This window comes from Crocodylus porosus, unplaced genomic scaffold (genome assembly GCF_001723895.1).
Source record: "Crocodylus porosus isolate Cpor-Errol unplaced genomic scaffold, CroPor_comp1, whole genome shotgun sequence".
NCBI classification, from domain to species: domain Eukaryota; kingdom Metazoa; phylum Chordata; order Crocodylia; family Crocodylidae; genus Crocodylus; species Crocodylus porosus.
The window spans coordinates 2,782,176-2,792,905 of record NW_017728946.1 but is presented as its reverse complement, the minus strand read 5'-3'; the positions used below and the strand labels follow the sequence as shown (position 1 = coordinate 2,792,905).

The window sequence follows — 10,730 nt, the reverse complement described above, 5'->3', positions numbered from 1 at the left end:
CATAGACCCAGCTCCACTCTATGGAGGCTCTGCCTTACCTCTGTCCAAGTTCCCTTTTCCCCTGCATCATTGTGGCCAGTCAGAGCGGTCAGGCTGCACCCTTGACCCGGGCTGCTCAGCTCACCCGCAGAGCTCCTGCTCTTGCGGTCACCAGAGGGGAACTGAACTCCTGGCCTTCTACCTGGGCTTAAGAAGGGCTAAGCTCCACCCCTTCCTGGCTCCCGGCTTCCCTGGTTGCTAGGGCAACCGGCACCTGCACAAGCCTAGTAACTGGCAGTTGTGCTTCCCCTTTTCCGCCCCTAGGGGTCTCTCCCAAGCTATTTCTAGTCTCAGTTGCAGGATGCCTGAGAGCCCTGCGACAGGGAGCAATGGTACTTATGCACTGCAAAATATATTTAAAGAAAGATCTGGACAGGACAACACCTGAACTTTGTTTGAGATGCACATATTAACATCTTGTGAAATGGCAAAGGTTCACACCTAATCTGCATAGTATGAAGCTGATTGCAGATACTGTACCTCCACCTACAAAGCAGAGGCTCAGCAACATACTGGTTTTCCTGCTTACATGTATATGGTATAAGCAAATAATTCACCAGTAGCATAACTAGGGGGAACAATAAGAGCAATTGCCCTGGGCACTGACTGGGGTAGGGAGGGATGGGGGGAGAAGACAACGTGGTTGATGCTGGTAGTTGCACATTCATGATTGCAAAATGGAAGTTGCCACTTTGCTTTGTCCCAGATGCTTGGCCATGTCCTTAACACTGCTTTAATTCACTGCATAATACAATAACAGGCATAAGGTTTTGCCTACTGTTTACATTGTAACAAGTTTTGGTTATCTTCATATCAGCTGAGTGCATAAGATACTCATGTGAGTAGCATCTTTTAGCTCTGCTATCTACTTTGTAACTTAATTGTACTTCAGTTAACTGACCTTAACTGAGTACTAACTATAATTGTAATGGCCTACTTCAGGAGTTCGCAACTTATGGCATGGGTGCTGCATCAAGCCTGCAGAGACATTTGATGTGGCTCACAGATGTGGACTTCAGTAATATCTGATGGTGGGGGGGCTTCAGCAACAGGCATTCAGTAGCAGGCATTTTCCCTAGGCCTGCCATGGGAGAAGCAGTGGTGTGGGCAATTTCCCCATGCTGCTGCAGGGAAAAGTGAACCAGTACCTGGGTACTACTGCCTGCCTCTGACACAAACCGAGTAATTTAAGCTCTCAGCCTAAAGGGATTGCAGATGCTAGTCTAACTGTACTCCACTTAACTGTGCTGGAAACCGCCAAAGGAAAGCAGTTCTTGTAGGGATGCTATTAAACTAGTCAGTATGCAGACTAGTTCCCTTCGTTTTCAAGACTTCTAATAGCAGCTCAAAACTGATTACTGAAAGAAAATGAAAACGAAAAGAGCTTGTCAGTTTCAAGGCTGAAACTGACAGCATTGTACTCTTCATGAATGCTTATATTAAATTCAGGTAAATGCAAAGCCCTTCTAAGGCTTGAAGCAATGGCCGTCAGTAGAGTATAGTGTGCACACTTTGTGTGACACTGTAACAAACATTGCATTCCATCTTATGCCTAAACTAATTAAACTAATTGGCTTGTGATACCTGAAATTACTCTGGGTCACAATTCTAAAGATGAAGATAAGTGAATGTTGTATTGTGAAACTCCATTTGATGCATATTTCTGTTTATCCGCTTAGCCACTTGTAAAATGGAATTGACACCTATTTTTCTGAAGCATGCAATCCTTAGATTGAATAATATTACAAGCATTTATTTGGCACCTACTAGCATGGTACAAGTTTTAAATGGAGACATTCAGGATCTCAATAAAAGATACCAAATACCCTCTCCTTTTCTGTGGAAAGATGCTGTATAAGTGCAAAGGTTTATTACTGGTTCTCCTGGATTTCATCACTAGTTTTCTAGCCTTCCACTGACTATTTTTAATGAAGAACCTAAGCATAGTTGCCACTGAGCTAATTGCATTTAAATCCGTCATGTAACTTAGACTGCTTCATTACATTAGTTCTTCAAGAATGTTGGGGAGTTAAAGGGTGAAAAATTATGCTGAAAGCAGCAAAGGCTGATGGATACAGCTGAGGTCTTAGTCTGGTAAACTAGTTCAGTTTATTTAAAAATGTGTGGATCAATTGCAATTTGTCATCCCCCAGAGTAAATAATGCACAATCCCTTGGCTCACATGAGGAGCAACCTTAGAGAGAGGGATGTTATGTATACAATAGCTTTTGATATTGTTCATGCTGAGAAAAAGGCAAGTAACGTTTAAGCACTGAGTCAAGTGAATTAAACATTCACATGTATTTGCTGAAAAAATTATATACATCTGTAGCAAGGCTCTGCCAAGTTTGAAAGATAAGCATAATCTAGTCACTAAATTAAAAAAATAAAAATCTGACTTTTAAATCTTTTGCTTTTTAACCATGTTCAGGATCACAGACAATTACTTTTTTAGCACATTTGGTGAAGAACGTATGTTTGTGTGAGTGCCAATGAAAACTGGTGAAAATTTGGCATCTTTTCTGTGTATGACAGAAAGTAATAAGAAGCAACTTATGCCTTATAGTGTAAATAAATCACAGAGTATCTCTATCAGATTGCAAAAAGGGCCACACACAATAGCAGTCAAAAAGAAGCCTAAACACCCAGAGATTTAAGATACACATTTGATAAGTAAGAACAAGTAAAGAGCATGCTGGCTAGTTAAAAACATTTCATTTGCAATCCCATTCCTTACGAGTGAAACCCTGGAAAAATAACCATCCCATACATGAAATGGACTCTGCAGAGATTTCTATATCCATTCACAGTAAGGCTTTGAAGATATATAAGTTTTATAGCTTGTGTATTTTAAGAATTTAGGGCAAATACATGTTCTTCTACTGAATAAAAAGAAAGTTAGTACTTAAAAGGTTAAAAAATATATCAAGTGATTTTTTTTACATAAATAAATTATATTGATTTTGGATTTGACAGCTGAAAAAAACCTTTCTGCTTCCACTGGAGGCAAAACTGAACAAATGTTAGTTAAATAGCGATAGCAGCATTTCTAAGAAATCCGTCAATAGCAATACAGTATCTATGCTACAAGAGTGTTATTAAATAGAATAAGATTTAATTCTCTGGGGTTCTTTTTGCATTATGATTGGTTACATATTTTTAAAGAATGCTTCCAATCCAATAAAATGGGAATACATTCCTTGAAGATATAAACGTGGCTTGCTGTTAGGCCATGGGTAACAGACTGCTTTGAGATGCTAATTTTATCACGTACATAATTTATAATCCCAAATGTATAAAAGACAATGACAAAAAGCATCATAAATAAATAATGCAAACTGAAATAGTTATGTCAAAACATTTGGACCATTAGATAAATTAGCAAAACTGTAACAGAAAATAAGTAAAAAATACAGTAAATAGTGACAACCAAATGTGAAACAGATTACTAGCATGCTTTCAACACCCTCAATTAGTCTGCCATCTCACTGCTGCACCACTATATGTTTATTTCAAGTCACAAATCATGAGCTGCAAATAAGAACAAGCCCAAGTGAAAGAAAAATTAAATAGGAGTGAGGATAAAGAGAACTAATAGGAGTAGAACTTTGGGAAGTTGATAGCATGAAAAAAATTGTTAATTTAAAATGCATACTCCAGAAATATTTACCAATAGGAGCACTAGGAAACACTGTTTAACAGCAAATAGAGAGGAATGGAAAGAAGAAACCGAAGTATGCTCTTCACAGTCTAACTCTAAAAGGAGGAGAATAAGCTCACACTTTGAAAAACCTCAACAGTCCTTTTCAAAGACATTCAAAAATGTAAAACTGGTCTACAGCTCCCCACTCCCCCTTGTTTTTTGATGACATTATTTCTGGGAAAGGTAGGAGAAACATTAAATGTTAAAAGTAAAAAACAGAGCCTCAGTGTTCATACAGGAACATTAAAATCAGAGTGACCTGTTCATAGCTGAAACAATAACTTTACAGTTCTTTTTATGCCATAAATGAGAACTAAATATTAGCAGAATGGTGAAGTAACTGGTAGCGATAGGTGCATTAACTGCAATAAAAGACATGCAAATATGCAAAAACTTCTCAGCTCAAGCTGAAAAAGTTTTTGTAACGAACAGGGAAAGGGCAATTGAAATTCCACTTAACATAAAACCAAACTTTGGTTTTAAAAAAATATAGAATAATGTCTAAGTAATATTTTCTTTTGTTGTAGTTTCTCTCCCAAACTTTGTGGGGCAAGGGAAAGAAATTATATCATTACCAGTTATGTTTTTTTAAAAAAGAAATCAATATACGGATTTTCAAACATTAGTTATATACTTCTGTCTATCTACTATTCTAGTAACGAGGGTAAAATACAGAAATACTTTAAACCAAAATACACATTAGTAGCACTTATTATAACTGTGCTTTTTACCCCCCAATACAAAGTTTTTCATTCAGAGTCACTCTAAAAAGGAATGCCCTTGTCTGCATTTAGATCAAGAGATAAGGACTTTTGCTCTTTTTGCTTCTTCTTCTTCTCAAATAAGTCAGCAATTTGGAGGCCTGACCAAGTACTGGAATTATTATTGTTGTCTGGGATAAACAACTGAACACAAATTCCATGCCTCCAATCCTACCTAAACAACACTGTTTATCTAATAAAGTGGCAAGACCCTGCAACTATTAACGTATGTTATGTCACCATAGTTTTTTTACAGGGAGTTAGGTAGATAATATTTACTCATGGAAACACAGGTTTTATGAAGGTGAAGTGGGGGCAAGAGGGTAAGTAACAAATATTTATGGGATAAGAAACTTACAAGCCACAATCTTTTTCTTAATGAAACAAAAGTTCTAATTTCTATTAATTTCTCTTGACTCCGTCTCTTCCGCTGGTACATCATGTTCTTTCTCTGTTGACAAAGGTGGTGTTTGCTCTATACAGTTTTGACTGTTTGTTCTTTCTTTTTCAGAGAGCGCAACAGTTTCTTGTTCTGGATTTGCTGATTCCCCTTTAGTTTTCTTCCTCTTCCGCTTCTGGCTTTCTAGGTTTGTCACCTCAGAAAGTCTGGTTTGCTGTATACCTGGCAATGCCATGCCAATACTGGGTGAAAGAAACATTGATGGATAGATCAGTCCAGGGGACATTCCTGGTATAAGAAATGGATTAAAAGCTACAGGACTACTGGTTGTTATTGCAGATTCTGTCTGATCAGAAAATGAACTAGGACCAGGCTTGTCTTCAGAAAGAGTTTCTTTTTTCACATTTTGGCTACTCTGTTTGTCCTCAGTAGCTTTTTCTGCATTTGATGTACCATTTTTTGTGCTTGTTAACAAACTTGGAGCAGTTGAAGTACAAGTAGTTGTCATTGGTGGGTTGAGAAGCCCTCCAACACCAAACATCTGTGGTACACTAGCCATACCTGGCAACATCATAGGCAACATACTCAGAGTGCTTTTGACATCCTCACCAGCAGACACTGCTGCAAATCCAGCAGGAAACCCCACCAGACCAGTTAAAGGGATGCTTTGCATGTTTCTCATGTTCTGAAGTCCAACTACATCCATTCCAGCAATAAGTCCATTCATGAATAATGGTCCCATTCCTGAAGAAGAATCTGCTATAACACCAGGGGCTTTAATCAATTCACTTCTGGGCCTCCTTCCTCTCCGGCGAGGCCCAGTGTCTCGGAGCACAGGCTCAGTCAGGATACGATTAAACTTGCTTTCTGGTAAGAATCCCTGAAAATGAAACAAAGAAAACAAAGATACCTAAGAGTTATTACCTCTAAGAAAGCTCAGCTTGTTGTCACATGCTTATATCTGTGTTGCTGATGGTATCAACATACAAACACCTGTCCGTATGATTCTGAATATGGGTTTTGAGAGGATCAAGAATTGTCATCAATGGGATGCTGCTAGTGCAAAACATCCCTCCACTCTCATCCTAGTATGATGCAGCCAGTGTCAGAAACGTCCTGTGGAGATGAAGAGATATTTTTCATCCAACACAGAGTAAAATTCCTGTTTTTCATGAGCATGTACTTTCATGCTGAGAACTGACATTCTTCATGAGAGGCAGCTCAATCCAAGAGCTCCAACACCAAAAGAAAAAGTTTACTTTTTCAATTTTAAGGCCAACTTAGAGCTATACATAAGAGCAAAGCTACAAAAGATGCACATGGAAACAGCATACATGCATGTTGTGTGGTTCTCACCCTTTACAGCTTTAACTATAGCTTTATGGTCATTAAGGCACTTTTGGACACCTAGACATAATGGATGTGTACACAGATACTAACTTCCTGACAGTTCAGCCAAACTTAATTTCTTAAGTCAACTTACCTGTCAGAGTATACATACATATGTGGAGCAGAGTTAACTTAAATGTGGCACAAGATAATATACATCCAAGATGTTACATTAGTTAAGCTGACTTAGCTCATAAGATGGCTACCACCATGTCAAGGAGCTGTACATGTATATGCTCCAGTGTGACTTAGCAATTAGTTGACATAGTTAAGTTACCTTATTTTAAGTCAACTTAGAACATGTGTACGCACCCAACAATACCGAACACACACTGCTGTAACTGCATCTATTTAAATTAGAAAAAAAAATAAAATCTATACTGTAGTATTAGACATGTCACCACCACTTGTATCACAAACAGTTTAATATCTTCCTCTTATATTGTTCTGATTTTTATTGTTTAAAATAGCAAATAGGTTTGAAATAATGGCTTTTCATGTATAAAATATTTTGCTTTGAGACTTAATCTGTAGGAGCTCATACAATGCATTTGTCCTGTGAACTGGATAAAAATATATTTTAAGTTTACATACCACAACTACTGAACAAAAAACATAGTTTTTCTACTCTGCCTCCAAATGCGCATGTGCAGATCTGTACAGGCATATATGTACACCTGGACTTTGCAGGTACAGAGACCAGCTTGTGCTAACATTTGCTCCTTCCCTTTTAATAGTTTAACATCTGTGTGCATGCAAGTGTAATAATTACTAATATGCACTCACAAAAAGCATGGTACCATTGGGGCCTAGGGGGAAAATGCTAACAAACATGCAAGTGTTAAAGATGCATACTAACAGTGAGTGGGGCATACATGCAGGCATCAGTGAAACTGCCTGTCAAAAGTGTACACAAAAAACTATCAAATCTGAAGTCAACATAATGGCTTGTGCAAGACAGAGGTTGCACTGGATGCTTACTACCTTGGCTGGTGGAGCTAGCATCATTCTGGATATGCAGTGCTCTATTTCTTGAGGAAATGGAATAATCTGTTGCTTTCCAGTGTCAATTAAAAGCAACTTGTAGAGCAGACAAACCTTCAGACTGACCAATATCTCCTCCCACCCCCAGCATGAATATCATGCACAACTCTACAAGCAAGAAGATGGTGAGTAAGAGAAAGAGGTCCAAGGGACAAGCCATGTGCAAACAGACTGACCCTGACTAACCATCAGATGAATGTCTTTGTCATCTCTGTCCAAGAGAGGTATGAGCTACTAGGAGCTCTCACCCATGTCAGTCTTGTGCTCACTACGGTAGTCACTCACTTTAGGGATGGGAAAAAATAGGCGACAAATTTTGAGAAAGGTTCCCCTGCTACACTGAAGCCTTAAGGCACTGAGACCTGGAAATGAGGGACTTGCACACAGAGTTTACAGGAATCAATTTAGAGGCTGGGCTGAGGTAATTTTGCTCATCTGATCCATTAGGTTACACCTACATGTTCCTTGTACCAGTAAACCCCCCCTCCATATATAATCGTTCCTGTGTCTGGTGTTTTGTCTACTTCTAAATGTCCCAAATCTCACTGCTAGGCAGATTTTCTTGTTATTTAACTGAAACTTATCCTTTCACTTTTTAATTACTTCTAAATATTCCTCTCCTTTCTCTGTCTACTTGTCACTTATTTGCAGAGTGCTCAGATCCTCCCTGAGATGCCACTCAACAACTCAATCAGATTTAATCCTGTAGATATTCCCTCCAAGATTGGAAGATCTTGCCTTCCAACTCAGAGAACCTCACTGGAAGAAAGGGTGTGGGGATGGAGAGGAGAAAGAGAAGATGATATGATACAGATTTCTCCAAAAGCTCTAACTTACTGAAAGCTTAACAATGTCAGCCCAGTCTGCTGCAACAGCATACTCCAAGTGTGCATCAAGCCACCTTGGCAATTCCTTCAATGCTGGTGCCATGGCTCCCCCTAACTATAAAACAGTAAAAGGATGACCTCTATTGCAGAAAGAGTTATGCAAAATAACACAAGAAATATGATTACACTTCTAGGCATATACTTCTAGACAGCTTAGGTGCAGTTGTCTTCCGGCCTGCTGCTGGTATTGCTACTCAGTGGCACTTGGTGGCAATGGTTGTTCTTACAGAGCAATCTACAGTCTGACTATTTTGATTTTGATGTAGCTCAACAATCCAGGTCTCTCACAGGTCTCTCACATAGCTACTGTATGGGATCTAGGGGGACATACAGCCCCATTCTGCTGCTATTTAGTCATTGAGAAGAATGAGAACTTTGTAGCTTAGGCATGGAACTAAGGCTCAGCCAGGAACCAAAACCCAGTTTTCCTCTACCAGTGACTCACTGTGTGATCCTGGGCAAGCCTCTTTATGCTTTCCCTATCTGTAAATGCAAATGAGAGTACCTCCTTTCTTGTGATGAAAGGAGCTGGATTGCAAGGGCCTCTTGCTGCCACCAGCAATATGATTCGACTCTTGTCCTGAGGGCAAATTAGTCTCTATGGACCATTTTTTGCTTCTACCCTTTTTCCTCTGCCCCTTAGTCACTACTGCCAGTGAAACAACTAAGTTATGATAATGGTGGCCTTTTTGAAGGGTCAGTCAGGAACTAGACAAAATCACCAATTAATTTCACACAGGTCCTCCAACAGCCATCAGGCGGCAACTTTTGCACATGGAAGCACAAGGACAGCTGCTCCACTTTCTAATTCACTATTTTATTTTCAATCTGAGGTGATTATTTTTAAAAAACGTACTACCCGCCATTAGTGAGTCCTTGGGTTTATTTTACAAAGGAATTTTATGAGTAAGTCCCATTGAGGTCACTAATCACCATAAAGACTTAATAAAAAACCTAAACTGTGTGAGATTTTTTTTTCTCCTTCTTTAATACAGGAGGAGTATTAGGAGTTTTCCCTAAAAAAGAAAAGCCAGTGATATCTTGACTTTGGGCTATTTTTTAAAAATACCTGAAACAAGTGAACAAATACACTTTCAAACCTACCCATTGCCTTTATACAGCACTGTTCTGTATAGGACTCTGAAAGTTATACAGTTCCTGCACTTCTCAAATGAAGAACAAAATAAATACATTTGCATCATATCAGAGTATTGCAATTTGTGAAATAATACCAGGAATTCACAGGTCAGACTTTGAAGATACAACTTTGAGTTTTAAGCTGAAGGCTGAATTGCTTTGCTGTTGTGGGACCTGTGTGTTTTGGCTGTGAATATTTAGAAGTCTTTCTGTACTCTGCTGAGCAATGATTTTTAATTTGTCATGGTCCTTGTGAGTTCTTTGCAACAAAAGAATTGTTCTATTATTTATCTCTAGTCAAAAATGAGTGAAAGCTAAGAGCTAGCATTTCTGAAAGATGCTTTGAGCCTAACAAGGGTGTTTTGAGTCTAAAAGGGTTGAGAACCACTGCTGTAGAGGCAGTTGCATATTTTCAGGAGATTTACATCTCCCTTGGCACATGTTATTCTGAGAATGGTGTAGATCAGAACTATCCAACTGGCAGTTCATAGGCCACATGCAGTCCTTGAGGGTTTAATTTGTGGCCCCCAGGCTCCTACCCAACTGCTGCTCTACTCTATCACTCTGGCTGCAGCAGCAGCCCAAATCTCTGCAATCCCCTTCCCTCCTCTGGTTTCCACTTCCTGTCCTGTTCAGGGAATGAGGTGGATGACACAGCCCATGGTGCTGGGGAGAGCTGGCAGCCTGAAGTGCCTGCACAGTGCACTGCAGTGCAGAAAGAGAGCTGAGGGTGGGGACTGGAGCATCCACATGGCACAGTGCAGTGGGGAGCACCTGCATAGGGTGAAGCCCAGGGGGCCCATGGTCCACACTAGTACAGTCTGTGCAGGATACAGCCCCTAGCCACTCAGAAGCTGGATGGTCCTGGTGTAGATCAATGTATGTATTTCAGAATTTTGTTGCAATTCTATCTACTTCTCAGAACTAAATATATTTCCTGGGCCATCTGAAGCTCTGGTTAAGTGTTTCAAGACTGAACAAGGACAAGGACAAGGACAAGGACAAAGCACAGAAAATGCTTTTGCTTACCCTCCGTCCTGTACCTGTATGTACCACAGGTACTCGCTCATCCCCTGTGAGTGAGTTTATGTCCAATTTGCTGGGGTCTTTGCAGCGTTGCCTCCTTTGTTTGGGCTTCTCTGAAAAATTCTGGAAGACAAAAAAGAGTATTAATGAGGATGGAAGGCTAAAAACACTATGGATGAATGGCAGATCAAACTTACAGCCTGAAGGGAGTTCCTGCATAGGTCTTGGAAGAAGCAGGTCCTACTTTTTGGTTTTGGAGTGACTGCAGTTTATTTTCATGGATATAGTTTCATAGTTTCACAGTTAGTAGGGTCAGAAGGGACCTGAGCAGATCATCAAGTCCG

The 10,730-nt window shown here is 39.6% G+C and overlaps 1 protein-coding gene across 3 annotated transcripts in view; it reads right to left on the bottom strand.

Moving 5' to 3' along the window:
- Positions 1-2,129: 2,129 nt before the first annotated feature.
- Positions 2,130-10,730, bottom strand: part of CHD6 (chromodomain helicase DNA binding protein 6) — a 183,262-nt gene continuing 174,661 nt past the window's right edge. For 2 of the 3 annotated variants that reach the window (XM_019550740.1, XM_019550742.1), the window contains 3 exons: positions 10,390-10,509; positions 8,174-8,278; positions 2,130-5,783 (listed from right to left, as the gene is read on the bottom strand). In XM_019550740.1, coding sequence (XP_019406285.1) covers positions 4,896-5,783; positions 8,174-8,278; positions 10,390-10,509 — 1,113 coding nt within the window. In that variant the 3' untranslated portion in view covers positions 2,130-4,895. The remainder of the gene's footprint in view (positions 5,784-8,173; positions 8,279-10,389; positions 10,510-10,730) is intronic. The other variant, XM_019550741.1, reaches the window with a different exon arrangement.